At 43.9% G+C, this 27694-nt stretch overlaps 2 protein-coding genes across 8 annotated transcripts in view; one reads left to right on the top strand and one right to left on the bottom strand.

Moving 5' to 3' along the window:
- The window catches only part of LOC125723039 (signal transducer and activator of transcription 4-like), a 340474-nt gene that overhangs the window by 27765 nt on the left and 285015 nt on the right, over positions 1-27694 (top strand). The gene's annotated exons all lie outside the window — the stretch shown is intronic.
- Positions 64-27436, bottom strand: LOC125723228 (glutaminase kidney isoform, mitochondrial-like). Of its 6 annotated transcripts, none has more exons than XM_048999667.1 (18): positions 27049-27436; positions 11822-11918; positions 11036-11157; positions 10820-10949; positions 10644-10723; positions 10086-10249; positions 9429-9487; positions 8053-8085; positions 7905-7963; positions 7155-7221; positions 6749-6799; positions 6260-6436; positions 6019-6150; positions 5367-5459; positions 2451-2512; positions 2294-2370; positions 2116-2179; positions 64-1677 (listed from the first exon to the last, which is right to left on the bottom strand). In XM_048999667.1, the coding sequence occupies exons 1-18, from the start codon at positions 27279-27281 to the stop codon at positions 1530-1532; spliced, it is 1848 nt and encodes a 615-aa protein (XP_048855624.1). In that variant the 5' UTR covers positions 27282-27436; the 3' UTR covers positions 64-1529. The 6 variants fall into 6 exon arrangements, 5 of the variants coding, with proteins under 5 accessions (XP_048855624.1, XP_048855703.1, XP_048855785.1 ...); XM_048999746.1 differs by having other exon boundaries at positions 11822-11915; XM_048999828.1 differs by having other exon boundaries at positions 11822-11912.

Genomic DNA, 27694 nt, shown 5'->3' with positions numbered 1-27694 from the left:
GTGGCTGCTTGCCTTTTTGAAATGGGTGCTTGAACTTAACTGATGGAAGCAGTTACCAAGGAGTTCTATTCAAAGCTTTATTTTCACACACAAACACTCAAAATTTGAACATTGGGATCAGCTTAACCGGACTGGTAACTTGCCCATTTGGCAGTGGTATACAAGCCTAATTGAGGACGACTGTTAGCCCCATTACATTCACCACTTTTCCCACCTTGCTAATGTGGGCGTAGAACTGAAGAAGTGTTTGACCAGAAGTTCCACTCTTTTTCTTTTGCCATCCTTCGGGTGGGAAGGTCCTTAACTCTTAGGTCGCCCACACAAGGAAATGTTAGACAGTTGACCTTATTTCCACTGAACAGCCTCTGCTCTCGTCTTTGTTTTTTTGTGGTTGTTTTAGGCCCAGCTGCCACCAGTTTGATCTTTTTTTAAAAAAAAAAAAAAACAAAAAACAGTTTCTCTCTCCCACACACACACACACACACACTGTTGGATGGGGTTGAGGGTCTCTAGGGCACAGGCAGAAGTAAATTAATACTTTCAAAACCTGAACTTAAGCTTCAGTTCCAGCATTGTGAGGAAGCACACACCCAAGAACACAACCTTAGAGATGTGTCTCCAGATACAGAGTTGACAGACAGCCTAGCTCACCATATGATGCAGAGAAACGCATAACCTGGAACACTAACCACTTAGCTTTGGGTTAATCTTACTAGACAGGCCCAGGGCTCAGTGAGTTAGGATGCTGTGCCTGTGATCAGAAGGTTACTAGTGTAAATCCCAAAATCTGTGGCGTGACCTCACCCTTGGGCACTTAAACCCTAAATTGTTCTTACACTCCTTTCAATTATGTGTTGCTTCAGTTAAAAATCTGCTAAATAAATAGAATTTTAGTGGTGAGATGCACCCTGCCCAAGAGTACAAAAAGTGTTTTACAGTGAACTGTGACCAGACCACATCCTGCCCTGAAGATAAACACTCGCTGTATAACAGCCTCACTAAATACTTTGCCAGAATGTATAAAAATACTGTCAATTAAATACTACACCTAAAGGGGGCCTGACACATACAAGGTGAGGTTCAGGCCGACTATACACACACATGTTAGGTCTGTGTCCTCCATCTGTCAGCCAGAGGCGACCCCAGGTTCTCCACATGTCAGAGTTTTGGCGATGGCGTCTGAACCTTGACATTCACAAGCTGCTTTTTAAAGGACTCGAGGAGCTGCCCTTCCCTTAATCTTGCTGATTGCCAGATAAATGATGCTTTGTTAAACTAAACATAAATTACTACTTAATTTACATGCATAAGGTGCTTCTGCACACAGATACACACAAAGCCCTGCAGTAAGGCTACAACTGGTACTATGCAGTTCAGCCTGACTATAGTGAATTCACTTCTTAAAGCGTGAAACAGTAATTAACCTGAAAGGAAAAGCTTTACATCCTTCTTTCCCAGAAACACTGTGCAGTTTCAGCTGCATCTGGGGCCCTCTGCTGGTGGTGCTCTCTCGTGCCACACCACACCTCCTACAGCATGCCATCCAGGTTCTTCTGCGCCGACTCCTTGTCTGTGGGGCCCTCCTGTGGGCTGTATGAGTTGTGGTACTCTTGGAGGATGGTCACCACATCATGATGCCCGAAGTGTATGGCCTCATCCATGGGGGTGTTTCCCCAACTGAAGAGGGACAGGGGGAGGAGCTTTAACACCATGCTGGTATCCTGATGCCCAAAGTGGTGGTGCAGATGGCTGCTAGGTCACACCTCGCATTTGGTCAATTCCTACTCAATTTTTAATTTTTCAGAACTTGGGAGTCACAAAATCATTAACAATGTAGACTCATAAAACGAGCAGGCAGCCACAATCAGGGGCAGATTAACCTCTTCGGGGGCCCCCCAACAAAGTAATGTCAATATTCCACTATTCAGCGCAGGAGGGTGTTGGGTGTAAGCAACAAGCAAAAGGCTTGGGGTGGGATGTGCTGGTGGATCTATTGGACAGATATAATAAATTTACTTGCTCCATTTTCTCCTCAGCTCTAGCCTAGATATTAATCCTCTGGCCAAAACAGACAGGTATTCAAACCCTATCAGAACATGATCAGCATGATCTTACCGGTCCCTGGGCACAGGGTTCACCTTGCAGGCCTCGAGCAGGAAACGTACCACCTCTGTGTGTCCTGCAAAAACAGGGGTATGGGGATGAGTCTATGCTCATTAACACCATTGCTTCATTTTACTAGGCAGTTGTGAGGCAGCAGGTGACTGCTAAAAGCAGCACAGGCCCCGCCCACCTTCAGCCGCCGCCACATGCAGAGCTGTCCTGGAGTCATAGTCTCTCTGCTCCATATCCATGGATGATAGTGCAAATCTGTGGAGAGGCGGGAGGGGGTCACCTTAGGGAGCTGGGCATCCTGGGACGAGCCGGACAGCCCACGGTGGCAGGCATACCTCCGGAGTGCAGAGACGTCCCCCGTGTAGGCGGCAAACAGCAGGTTGATGACGGACTTCACCTGCAGTGAGACACACCAGCTGTCTGAGGTCGGCCAGCACAGGCTGTGAGGGAACCGCATACATTCCAGCGAAAAGCTCATTTTAGCCATTGAAAACGCTATGGGCCAAAGAGCAGCTGCGAGTTTCATCATAAACGTCAAAGGAATGAGAGCCCCCTCTCTGCAGAAGGATCTTGTGTTCAAAGTAACAGCAAGTTCAGAAGTAGAAGAAATTATATCTGCAGGCTACCAGGGACACATCAATGTGCCCATGTCATTGGCTTTAAGGAAGGATTCATCTCAGGACCGGGAGGTGGGTGCGGGATGTCTAGCCATGAGATTATTCTCAATTCCAAATGCAACCACTCCAGCTATGAAAAAGGAGCATAATTTAGATAAAGGCCACACACTCACACACACACACAGACACATACACACACACAAAGTGAATAAACTACAAGGTCAGGAAAAATGTAGATATATGAAGCACGGTTGTTTTGCATATAGACAAGCCTGGCACTACTGGTATGTCTCACCGCACAAAAGTTTGGATCACAGAGAATAACAGTGAGTGTACAGAAAGGTGGTTCTACAGAAGAGATGGAAAAGAAAAAAACAAGTACAGTCATGACCACAGGCTCTGTAACCCAGGGGCAAGAAGCCAGCTTTAAACTGGACAAGAAGTGACATCATAAATTAAAATAGATCAACCGGGAAATTAAAACACAATGACACCTTAATCAGCATAACAGATGAATGGGATTTCAAGTTAATTTATTAATGGAAAAATATGCATGCTGGAAGAACAAAATAAAAACAAGACCAACAGTATGGTTGTACACTAAGGTTACATACATTGTAGCCATTACAAAAATAAATATATTTAAATATTTATCTCATTGGAGTCTAAACAGCTGAAACCCCCCCAGCAAGATTAATCTTGGTCCTTAATCATTAAGTACATGTAAAAATCCCCTGCAATGCAGGTTTCTTGTGCAACCATTTCAAGTAACCAAAAACAATTTAAAAAAAAATCACAAACTGCCTGAAATGTTCAGTTTTGCTGGTATGACGTCCCCGTGAGGATATGGTTAAAGTTTAACATTGAGCGTATTAAGTGCAGTTTAACTGCAGAAGATGAACAACATACACAATGAAAATATTAATGTAACAGCCTTGGGAAAGTGCACACAAATGCCTATGAACATAGAACAGATTTCATTTGATAGTGACTCATTGTATGCTATTAAGGCTCACTGAACGATGTTTCCTGAACGATCTGACACACAACTGCACTGCCTACTGAAGAGAGCAATCACCGAACCACTAAAGACCAGTATAAACTGGCTTTTACTGAAGGGACTCAGAGTTTTATGAGCCCCTGTGATGCAGTCTGCTGAGGGATGTTAATTTTCCTGAGCTAAACAAGCATCATTGGCTCTCTGAAATACCATGGTCAAAGGATGGCCTCTGATTGGTCAAAACGTGGCCACCAATGACCTTATAGAAAAGCACCACTGAAGAAGTGCGTGTGAAAGGGGGCCCTTGGCTACATACAGCTCATTTAACACATTCATTTATAACATCTTTAGTCACTCCCACCTGTCATGCTTGTACTGCAATAGAATGACAAAGACAAGAACTAAAACTAAAAATAAATAACTAAAAATGTATTACATCACATAGGGTTTGAAAAGCCAGAAGGCTGTGCCAGTTAGGGCCAACGGCTGAGGTTGACCAGGACCAGGGAGCCGAGTTTAAACAGGAGGATACAAGAAACACAGAGCGGCCAGAACCTCACAGGCCCATGTGAGGAATAGAACCAAACCAGCCCTGCCACACACCCCTAGCACACTGCTCCCTTGACCTTCAGAAACGTACCTGAAAAAAAACACACTGCATAGCTTCGCCTAAGCGGTCTATCGCATGCAGAGTGTGCATTTCACCCTGAGCTCAGAGAATATATTGGTGCTCACAACAATCACAGGAAAAGGATACAGTGACCCCAGAACAGTATAACACTAGTAACATTTACACCTCTTGAAATCATTTACATATACATTCTTACAGAGATGGGCAGGACGATCCCCTTCTTCACTGAGGTGGTGATGCCCTCTAGTGGCTGTCCTGAACACCCTCCATCCTATAGACTACATTGGTGGAGCTGTCCTCATTGCACTCTGTGGTGGACACCATTGTCCCCAGAGTGTCCCTGAGAGCCAGCTCTTGCTGAAGACTCTCGTAATCCATTGATCCGAAGGTGTGCTGCTGTTTAAGCAACGCAGACACAACATTAGTCTGTTAGTATTGGTATAAAGCTTCGCTTTCAGTTACAAAGTTGTCTCTGTTTGGGACAGGCTGTGAGGTTCACTTAATCACCAGCTATAAGCGCGTGAGAACACACACACACACACACACACACACACACACATTTCTAATTATATCTTTGTAAGGACATTTCAAGGGGAAAACTCCAGTCTCAACACAACAACCTTAACTCCTATCCAGCCCTAACCTTAGCCATAAGTAACCAAACAAAATATGGGACTTTTGGCATTTTTTGTTTTTTGATTGCATTCACAGATCTTTGTGGGGACCTGAAAAATGGTCCTCACAAAGTCGAAAAACCATAATCACACACACAGACATGCCTTTCAGGTCCACTAGTAACCCAAATGACTCCATCTCCCATACTGCCCTCAGGTCACTCTGATACAGCAGAGCCTACAGCAACAATGCAGTGGCATATCTGATACTGAAACTGACAGCTTGCCTTTGTAGAAGTCTTCCTCCTGGAGCAGATCTATTAGGACAAAGTATCCATTTGCACACCTCCTGGTGAAGTGGGGACTGGGAAAAGGCAGCACGAACTCACCCGCTGGTCACCTCCCTCCCTTCGTGGATCCAGCTTCTTTGCAAAGTGCCTCAGGTTGTCATAGTTGTGGAAGTTAAAGAGGGATACCAGGTCCTGGATGCAAGGAGAGTGCCTTAATTGCGACCTCCACCCATCCCAGTCAAACGTCACCTCTACACCCAGCAAAAGCATTACTGTGGTATATTTGAAGTCTATATCAGTTCAGAGATGGTATGCTGGTTCTAGTCAAATGACTGTGCCCTGTCGGAGGTGCGCCAGCAGGTGGTTTCACCTACCTCTGCTGAATAATTCGCTGTGTGTGTGTATAGTACACATTCAATGTGTGTATATGTGTGTGTGTGTGTGGGGGGGGTATATTAGTCATTTGACTCCATCCCTTTGGATGGCTTTATGGGGCACTTTACAGTGAATATATTGTAACTAGTGGTATGTGGAGCCTAGGAGCAAGCAGTGAGACTGAATGAACACAAGATGGCCTCGTTGCATTACTTATGAGGGAGGGACAGCCGATGGGCTTTAAATACCACAGAACTGTACTGTACACAGTACTGAAGAGGCTACCAAATTATATGGTGATTATGGATAATTACAGCACACTACCTAAACACCATTATCCTCTCAAGTGCATAACCTGTATGCTCCCCCCACCTACCGTGCAGAATTGGATGCCCCGCACGCTATTGCCCAGCTTGTCCAGAGGGGGGGACCAACACATGATTCCCATGACATTAGGCACCACCAGGAGGATTCCCCCTGCCACACCAGATTTGGATGGCAGCCCCACCTGCAGCAGTCATACAAGGTGAAGAGGCCTTGCTTATTTACCTAAACACAGGAACCAGCTGGGCTGGTGAGTGTGGCAGAATCATACAATTCCATTAGGGGGGACTCACGTGGAAGGCAAACTGGCCGGAGAAGTCGTACATGCCACAGGAGTGCATGAGGCTCAGTGTGTTGCGCACGGCCTCGGGGCTGAGCACACGCTCGCCGGTGATGGGGCAGAAGCCACCGTTGGCCAGTGTGGCAGCCATGACGCTGGCGCTCTCGCAGGTCACCTCGATGGAGCAGAGCTGTGTACAGGATAAAAAAAAAAATAACAGCTTCTTTATGACTCTGGGACGGCACAGCCATGCATACAGAACGATAACCTTGCCATAGTGCAAGAACTGGCACACTTCATATAACAGTTCGGCGAAAAGCATTCCATTAATACAATACTGCAGCGTGACAACACACATTGCACCCGGAACATTCTGGTGGCTGCAGGTTTGTTTTAAACGTTTTTTTTCAGTTCAGATATACCTTCCCTCAGGCAGCACCGGCATTAGTAAATGAGGCCTGGTAGAGTGACCATAACCAAGCTCTGCTCTGCAGCTGCTCACCTGGAAGTAGAAGTCCAGGATGGAGGTCATATCTGTGCCTTCTGGGAAACACTAAGAAGGGAAAGAGGGGTACAAATAAACAAATATTATGTAAGCTCCACATTCCAGAAACTTCCACCCAAAAACCTCAGGAGGTATGGGTGCCTGCAAGAGAGCAAAAGTACAACCCAAATTACCTACAGAAGTAGAAAGAGGAGCAAGTACAACCACTGGGGACTGTTTTTAAAGACAGAATGAATAAATCATGAGGTAAAGAATACAAATGCCTCAAAGCTGAGACAGCCACAGAGAGCTGTTCACCGTGACAAGAACACAGCCCAATGACAGCTGGGCATCACACTCATGACAAGCGGAAGTGAGGGACTCGGGTCTCAACCCCTGACTTCTAAATCCCTCTGGTTCTTACCTTCTTCTCCTTCAGGTAGTAGCCAATGGCAAAGTTTCTGTCTCCAGATTCACGCTCTGACTGGAATCTGGGTCAGACAGAGGCAAATGCTGCAGGAGTCCCTCACACCAACACTGTATTCACATCATTCTGATTTACTTCATATTAATTACAGCGGGCGGCATGGTGGTGCAGTGGTTAGCACTGTTGCCTCACACCTCTGGGACCTGGGTTCGAATCTCTGCCTGGGTCACATGTGTGTGGAGTTTGTATGTTCTCCCCATGTCATTGTGGGGTTTCCTCCGGGTACTCCGGTTTCCCCCCACAGTCCAAAAACACTTGGACTTGCTAAATTGCCCGTAGGAATGCATGTGAGAGTGCATGGTGTGTGAGTGTGCCCTGCGATGGGCTGGCCCCCCATCCTGGGTTGTTCCCAGCCTCGTGCCCATTGCTTCCGGGATAGGCTCCGGACCCCCCGCGACCCAATAGGATAAGCGGTTTGGAAAATGGATGGATGTTTTTTTGGACTGTGGGGGAAAACCGGAGTACCTGGAGGAAACCCCACGACGACATGGGGAGAACATGCAAACTCCACACATATGCAACTCGAACCCGGGTCCCAGAGATGTGAGGTAACAGTGCTAACCACTGCACCACCATGCCGCCCCCAGTGTGGTTCAAAACTACACAAATAGACCCTGTGTGCAGTGACTGTGTAATGGGACTAAGAAACACTGGCCCGTGGTGAGAAGCCTGCGGCTCGATGCTTACGTGGCATTGCTGAAGCCAACATACTCGTTTCCTGCCATTTTGTTCAAGAAGTTCATGACCTGCATGGCAGCAGGACATTGGACTTAATGCTGATCACAAGTTAAAATACCACATCAAATATCACAAAAAAAATGCCACGCTTACTTACATAGTCAAATTTCTCAGCATTACTTGCTCCTTGCTGGATGATGAGAAAACAATCAAGTATCAATTAAAAACACAACACAACACACACACACACACACACACGCACGCACATAATAAGACAGTTCACAATGAAATGTAGCTCTGACAGACTAAAGACGGATAATCCCAAACACACCGTCCTCACACAGCGTGGTCTGAACCGTGACCTATTCTATTCCTGTGTGACGGCTGTCTACAGACAAATAGTAAATGTAAATGGTACACAGAGCCTAAAAGAGAGCAGAATAAGGGCAGGGTTAGTAATGCTAAACAAAGGCGTTAAAAGAGCCAACACAGCTTTGGCTCAAAATCCCAAAGACCATCATGCACTATGAGAGTGCTTAGGGGGCAGCACACTGCTAAATGAGTGCAGTAGATTAACATAGTAAGGACATAGAGGAGTAGATTAAGGCCACCCAGGGTAATCTCCATGGCCAACACATCAACGTCAATTATTGCAGAGCGAGCCGACAGCCCAGGACTGAAGCAGACAGGAAGAGGAGTGACAAGGTCAGAGCTATACATATGTCCCTCTGTTATTAAGACTGGAAAAAGGAGGGGAAAATGAAGATCACTTATTACGCAACTGAGAAAAATGATCAATGATCAGTGTTAGTGAAATAAATACGAGATGGATTCCAGTTATTTTTCCATTTAATCTTATTGTATCAATGTGACTTTTTAGAATGCAGCCATAAAGTGTCTTTAAAGGTTCAAGCTGGTCCAACTACTGATATGTGCTAAAAGTGAGTCAGCCAGCTAAACAGACTGAGCACTAAACTGCTGCAAATCAATGTCTTGATTACTAGTCACATCCCTGTACATAGAAGATGCAAGGTTTATTGGTAGTAACTGACCCGGGTGGCTTGACTTTCAACTGAAGCACGATGGTGCCGTACTAGTAAATTCCAGCATACAGAAAGTGATCAGATGACCAGTATGTGCCCTGACCCAAAAACAGGAAGTCACACACCGTGATCTGACAGGCTGCTGCTGACTGCAGCCAGAGACACACTGGCCAAGGGAAGAGGTCTCGCACTTAACAGTATGGAGATGAAATGGACCTTTTTTCATTAGAGAAGGAAAAAGGAGAACGCAGAGCGAGGTCAGCAGGGAACTTGGAGTTTAGGCTAGTGCGTATGTGACGTACACTCAGACGTGGGACACACCTGTCCTGAGGGGGACAGGACTTTATTCCTGACACTCCTACAATACACAATCAGAGGTAAATTCAGAGCCACCCCCTCCATCCTAAAAATGTAACAAGTTAACAAACAGTGGCTTAGACTGGGTCCTGTAGAGCAGCGGCATGTGCAGGGGCAGCCTCTGGCCTCTCACCTTGATTAAGGACGTACACACGATGGCACCAGCGTTCACCATGGGGTTATGGGGTTTGTCTGTGGGCAGAGAGACAAGGTGTTTGGGACCCAATGCGCATGGTCAGGTGACCCGTTAAAGTGGATACTGAAATGGTCAGTTGGTCCTTGTAAAGGGCTTCCTCCTGGAACTCCTGGTCTATCAGCAAAAAGCAGCCATTTCTACACCTCCCTCAGCCGATTGTAAGGTGTTTTTTTGCTGCTAACAGTAGATTTTATTGTGAAAGAGCTGCATAGCTTATGCTCACAGATGACGGTCTGATAAAAGGTGCTCTAGAGTTATTCCTGTTTATGCTCATAAATATGGAAACAGAGCCAAACCAGTCAACTTGTTCTGGGTTCGACCCTACAGAGCTGTTTCCCTCTGGGACACAGTGGGGCCCTGTGTGGAACGTGGCCACAGTACACTCATCAACCCAGGCTCCTTCATTAAACTTTCATCTCGCTGCTACAGCAACAGAGCACCACAGAATGGCCAGACTGCCTTGGCCCAAACTCGTGCCACGGTTTCGTTTCACAGATGAATCTGGGCAAAAATTTGCACCGATCACGTGTGTGTATGGAAGGTCTCACCATGTCAGCTTGTGTGGCGAGTTGTTGTGGAGACGGTCCCACTCACCATCCTCATTGAGAAACAGCTTGTTGAAGCGCAGGCCACTAGGCTCCTTGGCAATGAAGCGGTGCACATATTCTGTGCCATGGTCGTGCACAGCAATGGCATACTTCAGCGGCTTCACACACGACTGCAGGCAAAAGGGCACTTTGGTGTCACCCACTGTGTGCCTGGGGGGATGCACCAGTAAGTCACTTGATAACAGGAAGCATAATGAAAACACACAGGGCAAGAGACTGATAAACCACAGCAACAATAATTAGTGATGCATCGATAACCAGATTTCGTGCTGATACCAATAGCCGATTGTTTTGAAAACCTATACTGATACAGATTGTCTGGGGGTTCTGCCTACATTAATTTAAAGGGACACACCACCCACCCAAACAAACAAAACAAAGAAATATAAAGAATTTCACAATCATGGGATATAACACGTTTACAAACACACTTCAGTATGGTTGTATCCAAAACAAGGGTTCAGCAGATAGCATCATTAGTCTGAACAAAGAGAGGGGTTTATTGCAGTTGCTCCCCAGGGTATAGCAGTGCAACAGCCCCTACCTCTGACCGTCAACTGTGCAGAGTGACACAGCCCAAAGATCGGGGCTGAACCTAGCAAGCTGGGGAATGTAGTCTGCGACCTGTAGGGGAGAGAAGGGTTTGGATTGCTCGGATATTCAGGCGATGCGTATTGCGTGGCCACGGGCAGCCAGTAGCAAGGGTGTGCTGTGACCTACCTGTCCTCCGGACAGATTCTTGGCACTCTCATAGAGCTTATCGATGTGCGACGTGAAGGACAAAAAGTCAGGGATGACAAACTTCTTGCGGAAGGCCTGGGTGAGCAGGACGATGTTGCTCTGAACACACCTGCAGAGGGACCACAGGTTTTGGGGGGGTGCCCACCACAACAAGGGCCTGACACACAACTCACTTTTGGGGGAGCCCTCACTCACTTTTTGAAGAGGTGCCGGTCGAGCATGACGCCATCGGACGTGGATTTCAGGGAGACCTTCAGCATCTCCATGCACTCCTTCAGCCGCGGATCTCCGGTCCGTAGACCCGTAGCCTTCAGGGCCTTGAAGGTACAGTTAAACAGCAAGCTTACAGTAGAGGGAAGAGTTACAATGTATATGTGCTCCTTGGCAGGGACGGATTATGGGTTGTGTGGGCCCCTGGGCAAAACGTTCGCGAGGGCCTCCCCCCCCACCACCACCAGCACCACCACCACAACCACCACAATTCAAGGGCCCTTGGCAGCCAAACGCCCTGCCTATAGGATCAGGGGCCCTTGTAGGCAGAGGATCAAAGAATGTAGGCCCTCTAAAATAGACAAACGAAAATACATTGTTGATAAGCGTTGCAAATTGTTTTGGGCTAGGGGCCCCACAGGCCCCCTGCACCCCAAGGGCCCCTGGGCAGCGGCCCCGCTGGCCCGGTCCATAATCCGTCTCTGCTCCTTGGGATCTTAACCTACAACCTTTGCATTGTTAGCACAATGCTCCACTTGTTAAGCTATAGAAGCAAATAAGCAGTGTGTGAGGCTGATTCCTTCAACAAAGCAGCAGTCAGTGCAGGGTCAAAAACCCACATAAAAATAAAAGAGGAACATTAATTTAATTCAATTAAGTTACAATAATATTTTCATGATGAGCAAAGGGGGCTGTGGAATATAAACTGCTGGGAGGGGGAATTATAAGGAGTCTAGTAACTTCTGACTGACTCCCTAACCAGCCACTCACGGTGATGAATTTGTGGGCTGGAATCTTCTCCTGGCCCTCAGCAATGGTGTAGAAGAGCAGATCCTCCAAAGAGGGTAGGATGCCTGCTTTCCTTCTCCTGAGAGAACAACATCCTATGTTAAGAAGTCGGAGTCAGCACTCTGAAGACATAAAATCCACAGAGACTGCAGGAGGAACAGATGGACTGTAGGGGGAGCAGTGGGAAGATGGATTCACACTGCCAGCTTCAAGGAGTGCATTTCAACATGGCTTCCGTTCAAATGACTGCTGTATTTTGTGGTGAAACCATATGTAACATCAATCCTGTCAAGAAATGTATTTCATGATCAGGGAACCAAGTGTTAACAGGTATGCTGAAGGTAGCTGGTTGAAATGCATTCATTAGAATTAGCTGGGAGGTGTCAACAGTATTCATAGATGTAGAGCTTCTGACAATCCCATAGGTAGATGCCATATGTGTTTTGATTTAAGCGTTGAAGTTCAGTTCATCAGAGTTAGAGAAGATAGGGGACAGCACACACACAACACAGAAATCTAGATAATGACCAAAAGACCTTGCCCATCACGACACAACGGGCAGACAGACCACTGCATGAAGCAAAGGAAAAGCACCTCACCACACACAGTGAATTCCCACACTCAGCTGCAGTGAGGTGCCACTATCAAATGTTCGCATTTAAAAACAAATATTAAAAGCAGGGTTGGATAAATCAGACAGGTTTGACTGATCCCACACAGAAAGTGAGGATCAAAAGTGGGTTTATTCTGAAGGAATTATGGGAGAATTAAGATGGCAGGACAGTGATATTTGAAGGTTAGGATAGATCACAGTTGGGTACAAAGGCAATAGAGAGAGACATTTTAGAATTTACTTACATTTTTTTTTTAGAAAACCAAGCAGACAAACAAAAAGAAAGACAAAAATTAGAGGTTTTAAATACAAATGCTTAAACAAAACATGATATGGATAGACTCAAGCAGATGAAATCTAACATAATATTCCTCCAGCAAACACATCTTTTAAAAGAGGACATTGGTAGAGTTACAAGAAGATGGCCAGAACAGGTATAATCAGCTTGACCACTCATGCTAGAAGTGTCATGATACTTATACAGTACATAAAACAATTCCATATCAACTTAAAAAACAGTATGCTGATAATTACGAGAGATATTTAATTCTAAATGGTACAAAACTATTCATCCAGCTCACTTTGATTTGCATATATGCCCCTAACGAGGACAATCCAATTCCTTTTGTAATCTCTTCTTCTGCTTTTCCTTCTTTTCTGGTGAATACATTATGGGTGGTGAGTTTAACTACAGTACTGTGCAAAAGTCTTAGGCAGGTAAAGAAAATGATGTTTAGATTATCCTTGTGTTGGTGTAAAACTATGATATTATGCCTGTCAAAGTGTGTCAGCTTAGCCATTTCAGAACCTCTGCTAAAATCATCCTAGTATTTGCAGCGACCGTCCAGTGCAGCCATGTATTGTCTGACTTGTATTGTTGTTCCACTGTTAATTGGCACTGTATGTTGTCTTGTCAATTTGTACTGTTATGCTTCTGTCCTGTCTGCACTTATGATGTTGCTCTGTCTTTGTCCTGCTCTGTGTTGCACCATGGTCCTGGAGGAACGTTATCTCATTTCTCTATATACTGTGTGTATGGTTGAAATGACAATAAAACCTACTTGACTTGACTTGACTTGGCCACTAACCTCATACAGCTAGTCAGTCTGTCACTGACTTTTTAAACCAATATATTTTATTATTTGAGCTGTTGATGAAATTTAACAAAATCAAGGAATGGCTGAGGTGCCCCTGAGAAGAAGTTTGGGAACTGAAGCAGTGTTCATCTAGCCATCCAAATACTGTAGATATCAGTAACTTTTTAGAAAACAGAAGAAATTATTACTAGTTTTTATTGTGTTACTCTTAACTTGCACATTTTCTAACATTAATTGTGTTTTTTGTTCTAAGCCAAAGTACACTTGCTACCCAGATAAACGGCTTTAAACATTTCTTTGGACTGCCTAAGACTTCTTCACAGTATTGTATGTATTGGACCCGACAAAAGATTTGTGTACAGGCAGTCCAGGAAAATTATAAAGAATTGCATGATTGACCTAAACTTAAGAGATTTGGAAACTAAACTTACTCTATGTAAATTAGAGTACTCTCGCCGGTCGAGTACATATAAAACATACTCTAGAATAGATTACTTTTTGATTTCCAAAACATTACTGTCTAAAATTGGAAAATGCTGTATTGTATACAAAAGAAGAGGCTAAAGACCATGCAGTTTTGTCACTGGATGCTGAAAAAGTCTTTGACAGAATTGAGTGGAGATATTTGTTTGAGGTACTTAAAAGATTCGGACATGGAGAAGGATATCTTCGATGGCTCAAATTACTACACACTGAACCATTAGCTGAAATTGAAACAAACAATCAAGTCTCCAGGCCTATTCATCTCAGTTGAAGCACTCGACAGGGGTGCCCATTGTCGCCTTTGTTGGTTCTGTTTGCAATTGAACCTTTAAAAATTGGGTAGAAAAATATATCCTTATTTGCAGATGACATAGTTCTGTTTCCTACAGAACTAAGAAACTCTATACCAGCATTAGAAAATATAGAGAGGATAGAGAGGATTTTTAGAGAAATTTCTGGTTACAAAATCAACAAGAATAAAAGTACCTTGATGATGTTAAATACAGAGGGGAGAGCCTCAACCTCAATACATACACAATTTGCTAATTCCCCCAAAAGTCCCTTTCTCAAAAACACTGTATCAGTCTGGCATAAAGCTCACTTTTTTTTTAAGTGAACCCATATCTCCGTCTATCCTATCACCAATCTGGGGAAATACCAGTTTTACCCCTGGGAGTAAGGATATGGGATTTAAAAATTGGATGTATAAAGGTATAAGTAAATTGGGTGATATGTTCAATAAAGGTTCGCTTATGTCTTTTTCAGAACTAGTTCAAAAATGTGCTCTTCCACAGAAACACATTCAAATATTTACAAATAAGTTTTACATACTGTACTCTCAAATTAAAATTCACTCTGGAGCCCTCACTATCTACAGTAGAGCAAGCTGCTCTAAAGCATACAAATGATAGAGGAAGTGTGTCTCAATTTTATAATGTGCTTCTAAACAAACCAAAAGAAAATTCCTTTAGGTATTTATCTGCATGGGAGACTGACCTTTAGACTGAGATTACTAAAGATGAAGCCTGTCTTCTAGCTCAAACCACTTCCATTAATACTAGATGCAAATCGCTTTAATACAAAAGGGCTCACAAGACCCTACATAACACCAGTCAAATTGCACAGATTTAATCCTAACATACCAGATACATGTATCAAGTGCAACGAAGCAGTTGGTACCCTTTTTCAGTGTATGTAGCAATGTAAGGAAGTATTTTGGAAAGATGTGCATGTCAACTAATCTTCGATCTAACTGTGGAAGCCTGGATCCTAAACTATGTCTACTGCATATCTATTCTGTTGATTTCAATGTGTGTGCAAAAAAAATGCAAAATTATTCATTTTGGTTTACTAGAAGTCAAAAAAGTGACGTGGAAAGACCGACATCTGCCTTATAGGTCAAGGAGATGCTGGTTAACCATGGGTTAGAAAAACTGACATATATAATAAGAGGGAAAACCAAAGAATTTATGGAGAAGATTTTTACAATTTGTATCTATATGAAGCAGGATATGAATATAGAGGAGAAGACTGGTATATCTATAAAAGGACTAATTTGATTTTGATGCTCTTGTGCTCCAGCAGCTTGATTTATGTTATCATTAATGAATCTCTAGATGTCTAGTGACATCTCAAGTGACACATTATTTTTTGGGAATTTCATTTTTATTCATTCATGTTTTTTTCTCTCCCATGTGTCTGGGGGGGTGGGTGGGTGAGAGTTTGTTGTGCATACTCTGTTTGTTGTATTTACGCGCATACCATTGAAAAACATTTAATAAAAATATTTCTGATAAAATAAAACATGATGTCAATGCATTATGATAATCCAGAACACCCCCTCGGTCAGGACATCAGGCTCGGGCAGGAGAGGTGGGTGTGATTACAGTAACAGACAGGAACTTTCAGCCATGGAGACAGTTCCCCTGCTGGACGTGAAGCATGTTGGGATATTGGCAAAAAAACAGACAACAGGACAGGTCCACTATTAAAAAAAAAAATCATTGATGAAGTGGATTGTGTCATCCGATCCTCGTGTGTGCCACGCCCCCATATTATCCACGTGTGCTTCCCCGATCATGCACAGCTGTATTCTGTTATTTCGCCCTTTCTTGTCTATATCAGTCCACGTCTTGCCCTGTCTGATGTCTGTCATTGATTGTTGTGTAACGTTGATGTCTCGTGTACCCGATCTCCCCAATAAATCCCCAGTTTTCCCCGCCTTTTGCCTGCCTGCTTCGTCCTTCCCTGCCTACTGCCTGCCCGTCCAAGCCTACGGTTCATGAAAGATTGTCTTTGTAAGGCAAAGATCCTGTCTGTACACGTGAAACTCTTTAACCATATATATGTTTATGGACCTTAGTTTTAACAACAGCCATAAATGTGTGATTAGGTTCTTCAATATCTTCAATGAAGGCTATCAAGTTGAACAGTAATGACAGCTCTGTTTGTACCTTTCAAAGACAACTTTCCTGTATTAGTCATTGAAGTCCGTAAGGGGCCTGACCTCAACACTCCACCACATAAACCAGACCATCAGGGACACCATCTCCACCTGACCCCAAGATGACCTCTATCATAGTAAAAGCTGGTTGGCCGTAGCAGCTGATATGCTGACGTGAAAGTATGTGATCTGTCCCGCACTTTCACACAGATTCAATACGCCTCAGAGACCAGCACAGCCCATGTTTATTCCTCAGGTCTTACTACGTTCAAGACATTTAAAATAAGTTAAGACAAGTAAAAATAAGGGTGTGATAAACCTATGAATAGTCAGATGGCACGTGTTATACTGCAGATGCCCATATGCAAGCTGGGCTTGGAAGATGCACCACATTTAAGTGGGAAACAAGCTATTACTTAGGGCTGTCAATATCGATGAAATCAATAGTCAAGTAATAATAATGATACTTTGTTGAAATTCACCATCTTGCTTTCCATGACACATAGACACACAAGTAGATGAGAGCAAGCTGGACAGCAAAGGGCAGCCTCCTGTAGTGGCATCCATGAAGCAGGGTTTTAAGGGTATTGGTCAAGGGCCCACAGACAAGACTATTCTGCCGAGGCTAGGTTCAAACCGGTAACTTTCCAAACACAGGCACAGAGATGTAGCCCACTGAGCCACAGTCAGGATATCAGGCTCCTGGGTGTGTGTGTGTGTGTATATATATATATATATATATATATATATATATATATATATATATATATATATATATATATATATATATATATATATATATATATATATCCCCATCCATCCATTTTCCAAACTGCTTATCCTACTGAGTCGCGGGAGGTCCGGAGCCTATCCCGGAAGCAATGGGCACGAGGCAGAGAACAATCCAGGATGGGGGGTCAGCTCACACACCTACGGGCAATTTAGCAACTCCAATTAGCCTCAGCATATTTTTGGACTGTGGGGGGAAACCGGAGTACCCGGAGGAAACCCCATGACGACACGGGGAGAACATGCACACTCCGCACACATGTGACCCATGCGGAAACTCTAACCTGGGTCCCAGAGGTGTGAGGCAACAGTGCTAACCACTGCACCACCATGCCGCCCATGTTAATATCGACATGACATGGCATTTCATTTCTTTCTCAATGCACATGCAATTGTCACATTGTAGGGACCGTAATAATCTGCTGCGCTCTAACCATGTTGCACTAAAACATTTTTACTCACTGGAAACAAAACTTTTAATGACGGGTATTTTACAAAATCATCCAGTATATGTATAAACAAACAAGCAAACAAGGTCTAAAGTTTTCCGCTTCTGCTTTTACATGAGCTCTGCATGCACTCTTGGAGACAATCATGTTCATTCTCATCCCTGCTATTGGACTCATTCACAGACCATAAGAGAAATTAAACAAAAATATGTTAAGAGAAGAAAAGAACTGGTATGAAAAACACATTCATCTTTGGCTGTATGGAAATATTTACTATTCCACAGACACTGAGCAAGTGATTTGTCGACACTGCTTTTGTTAGCACAACTCACAACCAACTTATTTGACAGACTCTATTAGTAGATAAATTCTATTTGGCTGTAGGTGTAATTCCTTACTATAATGGACGCACAGGGGACTGACATTGGGAGGACAAGGAAACACCCAAATATGCATCTCAATTAAAAAAACTACACTTTTCATAACCCAAGACAAGATGCACACAGACTGCATAGACGTGATCAAATCTATTTCCTCAGATCAGATACCAGGTATTTTGGTCATTCCTGTTTGCATGCATGCACGCATGCCTGTCACAGTGATCAGCCGAGGGCACCGTGGTCAACACCGTGGTGATCCTAACATCAGAGTCAGAGTCAGAGAGTTTTATTGTCAATTCCTTTACATGTACTAGCCATATAAAGGTATCGAGATTACGTTTCTCACTATCCCTTGCGTACGATAGACAAACAATACAGGACGGGACGAACCATAAAGTGCACAGAACAACAACATAACAACAACGTATCCTGTGTGTATAACAATTTTTGCAGTATGTAATCAGGGAACAACATGTAAAGTGCATGTGAATTGAACTTGAGGAGACTTAAAGTCAGGGTCTGGCAGCAATGAGTTGTCAGTGCAAAGTCAATAGCAGCATTGATAGATAAAAATAAATATAATAAATAAAAAATAGCAGCAGGTTGTGCAATTTCCATATATGAGGATAGTCTTGCTATTTTTGTGACTCAGAGGATACAGGGTCCGAATTGTTTACTCTGGGGCTGGAAGAAGAGGAGTTCAACATCCCAACAACAGGGTCATCCCAGAAGCCACTATGAGCGCCACTAACTGGACAGCAAACAGCCAACCGATAAGAGAGCAGCCGGCACCTCGTATTGCCACAAGAGTAGTAGACAGCATGATGTTATGAAATTTGTTACCGAGCTGTAGCTGCGTAAAAGGTGGGGATCAAGGGCCCAGACAGGCCACAGCCTCTTTGGGAGGAGCTAACATCATTGAGCTCAGGACTACAGACCAAACCATGTGATGGGTGGTGGGGTCACTTAATCAGCAGAGTAGTTGCTTCAGACAAAACAATTTTACTGGACACGCCATCAAGTGGCCAGTGGAAGTCTGAGAGACTGAGCATGGCCTGGGAGTGCGGCCCTCAAGTTAACCATAGGTCAACGGTGAAGGAGAACCTCAAGATCCACAACTGGTATGCCCAAATCTACCTTTACTTTCCATAACCGATCTATAGTAAAGACTGCCATAGAGGGCCGCCCTGCTGCTATTGTGGAAAAACCTGTAAATTCAGTACATTAGTGCCCTGCCCCAATTAGGTCCCTGATCCTCGGGATGGAAAGTGACATAATTATATTCTGAAACATATTCACAGCAATTAACAAATTAAACCAGGTGTAATGGTAATACAGAGGGAAAGAGAGGGGAACAGAAAGTTAGCTTTTCAGCGCTTTGCTTGTTTCTGATGTAAACATCAGGCACATGCTCTATTACTTATTTATTTACTGATGCATGTACTGCAGCCTGATCATGGTTTACAGGGGCAGCAGAGCTTTAAGCTGTAAAGGATAAAACTTTTTGCACTGCAGGGAGAGGGGGGTAAAACACTGCAACAGACAGAGACTGTGTGTGACCTAGTTGGCTGTCATGGAAACAGAGGTATAAAGCATCAGAGATACACACAGGCAAAACTCCCCAGACCAGAGATTCATCCAAAAAAGCCGTTCTCAACCCCACGCCAACTCAGGGTGTCAGCTCCACCCAGTGCTATCCCCCTCCTCCAAGGTACCATGCCCATTTAACTCACTAGATAAATTCACTCACACACTGGTTAAATGGAGCCCTGGAGGGCAGCCCAAGGTCAAAGGAAGTACATTAAATACAGTATCACCCCCATTAAACCCAACATTGTCAGATGACATGAAAGGTCATCAAGAAGAGGTCAACAGTCATGTCATGTGTTGTTGTCCTGCAGGACCTAACAGTGTCTACACAAAAAGGATGTACACACAAGAGGATGTAGGGGGGTCCCATTCAAATCATACATGTGCCACCCTTTGAGGGCAAGCAGAGGTGAAACTATTCAGTGTTGCGAAACGTGGACGGCAATTTCTACCGCCTTCACCAGAGAAGAGTTCAGAATTAGCTCTATTACCACACTTCCACTGTGGGCATGGCATGGCATTAATGTGATTATCCATTAACTTATTTACAGTACACCATCCAGCACATGGGGTTCTTCAATCTTTAACTTCTGGCCTACAGCTGCACTCTGCGTGACCTCCCCAGATCAATCAGCTTTCCATGGCATTCTGGAATGCAGTGTTGTCAGGATACCAAAATCATGACTTCTATACGATACCTTCCTAAAATATTTAGATACCAGGGGCTGCAAGATCTGTAGCCCAACAACCCAGGGCTATCAACTTTTCCCATCGACTACCAAAATGTAACACCACCCTGCCTGACGGGCTATCTGAAATTATACTTAGTGTGAAATCAAATTCCCTCCTTTATTCGCTTTGTCTGCTCAAATGTATTGCTATCTGAATGGAAAAAAAAGATCACGCAACAAACAGGTTTTTAATCATAATGATTTGTCCACAGCGAGACGTACGCCTGCATGAATATGTAATGAGTTTACTTCTCTTTCATATGAGGTTTGGCAAACAATTAGTGCATTGATGCCAACCCCTGTAAATGAGTATAGTTCTCACTTTATCTAGGGCACTTTTCCACGGTACCAGTTATTGTACTTTTGATACTTCAAGGTGTTGGTTTTCCACTGGCTGAATGACTTCACAATGTAAAGTGGGGTATTTTGTACTGAATTTGAAAAATGACTATAGTATATCATACGGCTGGACAATATGCAAATACACATTAAAATCAACATTGCATATTATGAACATGCAATTCTCACGTCACTAGTCAGTTCGATTAAGATCAGGCTTTTTCTTGCCTTCAATTCTATATGGATATTATAGTACGGGGAGTTTAAGTTTAGTTGAAACTTTTTACAGTGTGATCAGAAAAAAAACTTGGTTTTATGATTTTAATGATTATTCCTTTGCAAGATTATCTATGTTTAAAAATAAGTTTAAAGTTTACCTTCCCTGTTTTTGCTTGTACGCTGTATGTGTTTGCTGAAACAATTATGATAATTTTCTTCTATGGGTTCATAAAAAATATAGAATTCCTTTTTATGGTTTATAAATACCCCAATATTTATTACAACAAAAATTTCAATGTGATATTTGAAAATTTTCCAATACAGCGCTGTCCTACTTTTGATCCTTTATTTTCTGTTATGTCATCCTGATCTTGTTGTATCTGCTTTTCCATCCAGATCGCAATTAAAGCTTGGATATCTTCATTTGTCCACGCTTTCATTATTTTTACCTTTATTATTATGTTTATTGTTGTTTTCTGAGTTTGCAACTTTTCTGATGACATTGTATTTTGTATTTTATTTCAGAGACAGGCTATTTGCATAACCAATAGACAAAGAAACCCCAAAGTACCAAAAAAAAGTACCACAGCTGGTTTGGCACTTTAGGTACTGGAAGTTTTAGTAGGCCTACTGGTACTCGACTGTAGGTTAATGGAAAAGGGATTGAAATAAAGTATTGAAAGTACTTTACCAAAAGTATGGCATCTGGTGCAGTGGAGAAGCGTCCTCAGATTCAGATACAAGACTGATTCATGTTTAAGTTCATCATATTCTGCATATAATTTTCAATTCAGTTTGAATCAAACTGCATATTGATGATGATTATTACTTCATTGTAGAATAATTTATACAAGATTGTTACTATTTGTGTTTGGAAAATAAATGATTTTGATTTCTTGAATATATTTTTGTTTATTTGTCCTGGGTAGGTTGTTAAACTGCATCCAGCCCTGCAAGCCGGTCCTTCAACTCGCAGGGAAAGAATTTTTGGGGGTTGGTGGCTGGAGTGCCAATCCCGCCACCGTAAACAATTCACAATTGCTCAATTAAAACAAGCTAGATACTCTTCTGCTCTCCGCAGGAGTAGCTCTGCTGCAGCTGCCCACAGGAAGGCTGCACGCACCATGAAGGGAATGGGGGAAATCCTTCAGGAGCCCTATCCCTGGGCGAGTCGAAACCGTTTGAGAGCTAATAGAGTCAGGCCTTTTGGGAATCGGGGTTGGTGTGGTGTTGAAGCATTGCCTGCTATATAGCAGCACTCGGGTCCCAGTTTGAGGCAACCCATCCGGGTAGGGACGAGGAATGTCTTGTCTCTCCGACAAGATGACCATCTTTCCCTGCTGTCGGGGGAGCTTTGTAAACTCCATGTTTCAGTGGCAGCACTCTCTGAGGTATGTAGACTGGGGAGCAGCCAGATCGCTGTAGGTGGGTATACCTACGTTTGGTATGATCGGTCTGACAGCTGCCATACTGAGGGAGTAGCTGTTGTTGTAGCGGATCGGCTCCTTCCGATGGTGTCTGACGTCTGATGTCCTTTCAACGAGCGTATCATGAGACTCAGGCTAAGGCACTCCTTGGGCATCTTGTCTGTTGTCTCAGAGTATGCTCAGACCACGGTGAATGATGTCTCGCTGAGGGAGACATTTTACTTACAACTTCGTTCAGTAGTTGAAGGGTGCCCATGAAGTGACACTCCTCTGGTCATGGGAGGCTTCAGTTCGACCACTGGTACTGACAGGGCTGGTTATGAGGATTGTCTTGGTCCCCATGGATCTGGAGACCGGGGTGCAAGAGGCTCCATGTTCCTTGACTTATAAAAGGTCAGGGGCTGCGGGTCGCTGGATCCTGGTTCCAACGGCTAGAGCCACATCGTTGGCCTTGGTACTCCAATACTGGTGGTGTGGTAAAGGAGATCGAACACATCCTAGTGGGCTGTGTAGGATACCACCAGTAGGATCCAGTAGGCTACCACCTAATAAGAGAATGAGGCTGGATTTAGCCAGACCCCAAGATCAAGCTGCTTCTGATGAGCTTGAACGCAGTTTGTGTGAGGAACTTGCAGACCTTCCATGATAAGACCCTGAAGGTTGCCAAGGGCCGTTGGTGTTGCCAGTGTTCCCAGATAGAGGTGCTCCATCTTGCAGGGCACCCTGGATATTATCGACAGGAGTCAGGGCTTGTGATGCGACGGTCCTGCAGTTGTGGCCCGCTGGGCCAGCTACTTTGAGCAGTTATTTAAAGCTGACCCTCCAGCCAGGATGTTGGACATCTCTGAGTCTACGCTTCTCGAGGCTGATCCTCCAATCCAGGAGGATTGCCAGAAGGCCAGAGGGATATGTGGTAGTAGGGGTGAACTTCTCCAGGCTGGAGGTACGGTTGTCCTCCTGGCATTGCAGGCAATATTTGCTTCCATTTGGGAGTCAGGTATCATCCCAACTGATTGGAATACAGGACTTCTAGTCCCTACCTGGAAAGGGTAAGGATGATTGCCTGGATTGCGGCAACTGCAGGGAGATAACACTGCTTTCAGTGCCAGGGAAGGTCCTCGCTAGGGTCATCCTTAACAGAATCTGTGATCACTTGCTTGCCTGTGAGAGATCAGAGCAGTCTGGTTTTATGCCTAAGAAATCTACCATGGACCATATCCTTGCACTGAGGGTTCTCATCGAGCGCAAGCGCGAATATTGGCAGAGGTTCTTTTCGTAAAGTGTTTGACTCAGTTTGATAGAGCTGCCCTGTGGGACATTCTGAGACTTCACGAGATCCCCACGAAGTTACTGGATGTTATGGCCAGCCTGTACACTGGTACTGTGAGTGCTGTGCAGAGTGGAGGGAGAACCTCTGCGTTCTTCCCAGTTGATTCTGGGGTTTGCCAGGGGTGTGTTCTTGCTCCTACTCTGTTCAATGCTTGTATGGACTGGGTGTTGGGCAGGGTCGTGGGGTCAAGCGGATGTTGGATGTCTGTTGGTGAAGAAAGGTTTACTGATCTTGGCATTGCTAACGATGCCATGATCTTAGTGGAGTCAAAGGAGGCTCTAATTGGGGCCCTCGAGAGACCAAGGAGTCCGAGTATCTGGGATTGTGGGTGTCCTGGATAAAGACCAAGATTCAGGCATTTGATGACTTCTTAGGCACAGCCATCAGTAGTGTGTCTGTCTGAGGGGAGAATGTCGACCTTGTCAAGAGATTTACCTACCTCGGCAACGACATTCATGTCTCTGGTGACTCTTCCTATGAAGTCAGGAGACGGACTGGAAGAGCATGGGGAGTCACGAGGTCACTGGAAAGGGGTGTGTGGCACTGCCGATATCTTTGCAAGAGGACGAAGATCCAAGTATTTTGAGTCCTGGTGCTCCCTGTCTTGCTGTGAGACATGGACGCCATCCAGTGAGCTGAGATGAAGACTGGACTCCTTCAGTACTGTGTCTCTTTGGAGAATCCTTGGGTACCATTGGTTTGACTTTGTGTGGGCATAAGGAGCCCCAAATAAGACACATTACCTGCATTGTGATGGAGCATCAGTTATGGCACTATGGCCATGTGACACATTTCCCTAAGGGTGATCCGGCTCACAGGACCGTCATTGCTAAGGACCCAAGTGACTGGACCAGGCCGAGGGGACGCTGACGTAACACTTAGCTACGGCAGATGGATGGCTTTCTCTGGAGGGTGGGACTGGACCTTGCATCTGCCTGGGGGAATCACTGCGTGAGATCCTGAGTAGTTTTGTTTTTGTGGTGGGCGTGGCAACACACTGCATCAGTGCATGCTCCCCAACCTGACCTAACTATATCTAACTTTCTACATTCAGAAATTCTTTTTTTTTTTTTTTCTTTTTTGGACTAGTTAAATTCTTTTCGGGCTACCAAAATCTGAAGGGTGCCTGCCCAAAGGATTACCAGGAATTTTGAAATTTTGCAAACCTTGGATACTGATACTGAAACAATACCACAGCGAAAAATGAGAACATCAGGAAATTTTATGGATAAAACACGAAACCTAAAAATTATATTATTAATTCAATTATTTTGTAAATATCAGTCAAATTAAATAAAATACAGGCTATTTTGTCACAGGTACAAAGTTATACTGAACATGTTACAACAAAGCTAAAATATTCAGTTGCAACTGCTGAGCTATACAGCCATTGAACATGTTTTAATACATTTATAACACTGATAATTGGATTACTGTAAATAATCAGATCAAGGTCATGGCGTTATTAAAGGTTACATGGTATCTAGTATTGTCCCCTACACTTGAGTTTGTGTGCTTTCTTTTACAGTTCATTAAATTTGCAAGATGTCACTTAATAACCAGTAATACATCTCCTTGGCAGACATCTGCATTCTACTGAGTGCATTTTCTAGTAATAGAGAATATTTACACAAATGCACTGCATGCAATGATTACATTAGCTAAAAAGGTTACCTAAAAAGAAAGTCAAATTAAACAGGCTATCATTGAATTTAATTTTGCCTCTCAAACGATACCACAGCAAAAAAACTGTGACTAACTTAAGTGGTAAAAAGTTCACTTATTACAATATATATTACACATGTTTGACTTATATTTCAGGGATAATCGTTATGTAGTTTCTGTGGGCTTGCCCTGACTGTTGACAACGCAAACAAAACATTGCCATATTTTGCTTCATACCTCTATTTTGTCGACAAGCTGTGGACGTTTGGCAACATCACTTGACTCCGGTGTAATGGTTTGACGTTGGCAAATCATTCATTCGCGGGGAAGGAGTCCCTTAAAGGAACTACAGTATACACTCATTCACTTCCCTGGAAATATTTTGGGTGTTTCTCAATATGTGTATTTGACCGTGTACTTGACCGTTTCAAGTACCGATACTAATACAACAGAAAATAGTACCGTTTTTAACGACTGCGTATTGTTGAGGTATTTTTCAGTGTCGGTATACCGAGCAACACGATTAGAATGTTGGCGTAGAAGCATGGAGGTCACTGGGGGTGGTATGACACACCCAATCGAGACCATGGGGCCTGGCGTCTCTCTCCTCAACTTCATATAGGGTACAATAATAGATTCTAAAATACCTTTAAGCTTTTTTTCTCCACTGATGCTTTTCACTCAGTGGACAAAAATGCTTCTACATACCTCTGATAGTTAATGCCGATGAATCACCTGCATGTCACAACACACCTAAGAAACAAAGCGCTATTATTTACACGCCGGCGTATCGTTCAGACAAACGCCTGACGAATCCCAGTATTCGTAAGAACGAGGAAAACAGCTTCAGGAAGAGGGGGACCGGCGGATTCGTCACCAGCTAACATGGGACAGAGACCTACGCTTCTGCTTAAACAGTGCTTATCTTAGTAAAACCAAACACACGAAAGTGAACCGGTGTTGTTAAACTGCACTCTCTTCCAAGAAAAGGGAGGCGGCTACATACTAGTCACAAATTCCTAGTCACAAATTCCTAAATATTTCTTAATATTTGCAATTACGGGACAGAAAACAGATGTAAGAAAAAAAAACTTATTTAGAGATCTGGAGAACAGACCTGGTAAAGTTAACCCACAAATGTATGGTAACAATTAACCATCCCATCAGCACTGTGGGGTCTGTGCAACCAAAACACCGACATATATTTTACTGTATTACACCCCAGTATACTTCACGCATACGTAACCGGCCTACTAACGCAATAATATGATTTATAATCAGGCATAAATGGGTACAATAATAAGATGCATTAGATTGCTATTTTTATGACGAAAAAAACAGGGGACGCAGTTTCTCATTAAAATGCGTCATGAGAAGACAATTCCAGTGATAATTCAAGATGTACATCCAGATATAGTTGTCAATTACCTAAACCATTTACTCATTCATTACCGTTACATAAGTAACGCTTAATAAAACATGTTTTATTTCTTCGACTACATGAAACAGAAACGAGATTCTACGTTAATCCCACGCATGATATTTTTGTTGTTGTTGTTGATGCTGTTATTATACGTGCGTAGGTTTCCTGGACAATGTCTTTATTCGTTAACTACTCATGACGTTATATCCCAGCATAATAATAAGTTCTTACTTGTCGCCTGCCGCCTCTTTCCCTGGTTCATCTTTCTTCTCCAGCACTCCCTCGCTCCTGCTGCATAGGGACCTAGCCCCGGCCGGACAGAATGACAGTCGAGACTTTCCCCCGAGGCGGAGGAGACGGGGATCCGCCGGTGTGCTCGGATACCCAACGGCACCTGGCAAACGGTACTTGACACCGAAGTGGAGCAGCTCCCTGAGTGCCAACGAGAGCCTAAATTGTGACATTTCAGCCCCGCCGAGCTACCGTGGAGAAATGTGCCTTTTACCTTAAGGGAAAACCTGGAAAACGTAAGAGCTAAATACACACAAACTGATGAACAGCTCACTAAACGCCCAGCCAGCTGAGCGTACTGACAGGTTCTGCCCCCAAACTGGCTTAAATGTGTGGGCTGAGTGCTTGTTGACGCCTTCTAACTACGTCATTGGTCGACTCGCTCCGTAGCCCAATAAGTATAGCTCCTACGATTGGTTGACGGCCCTTGAGACGAGTTACGATTGGCTAGGTGTCGCGTCGTTCAAATTATTTTTTTCTCCATCATTTCGTTAGGGACATTCGAAGCCTTGTCCTTGCGGATTGTGAATGGAAAAAAAGGTGACCCGCAGGATAAGGTTTAGTCTAACGCGTGTCTTTCACGTGT

This window comes from Brienomyrus brachyistius, chromosome 1, assembly GCF_023856365.1.
Source record: "Brienomyrus brachyistius isolate T26 chromosome 1, BBRACH_0.4, whole genome shotgun sequence".
In the NCBI taxonomy this organism is placed as follows: Eukaryota; Metazoa; Chordata; class Actinopteri; order Osteoglossiformes; family Mormyridae; genus Brienomyrus; species Brienomyrus brachyistius.
This window is presented reverse-complemented; position numbering and strand designations above follow the sequence as displayed.

What these genes read in the sequence shown, in the direction of transcription:
- LOC125723228 (XM_048999667.1), bottom strand. Translation starts at nt 27,281, where the DNA reads ATGTCACAATTTAGGCTCTCGTTGGCACTCAGGGAGCTGCTCCACTTC. An exon ending in AAAGAGGCGGCAGGCGACAA is followed by an intron (nt 11,919 to 27,048) that starts GTAAGAACTTAT and finishes TTGTTCTCTCAG; the next exon opens with GAGAAGGAAAGCAGGCATCC. An exon ending in TCCTGGACTTCTACTTCCAG is followed by an intron (nt 6,437 to 6,748) that starts GTGAGCAGCTGC and finishes TCCTGTACACAG; the next exon opens with CTCTGCTCCATCGAGGTGAC.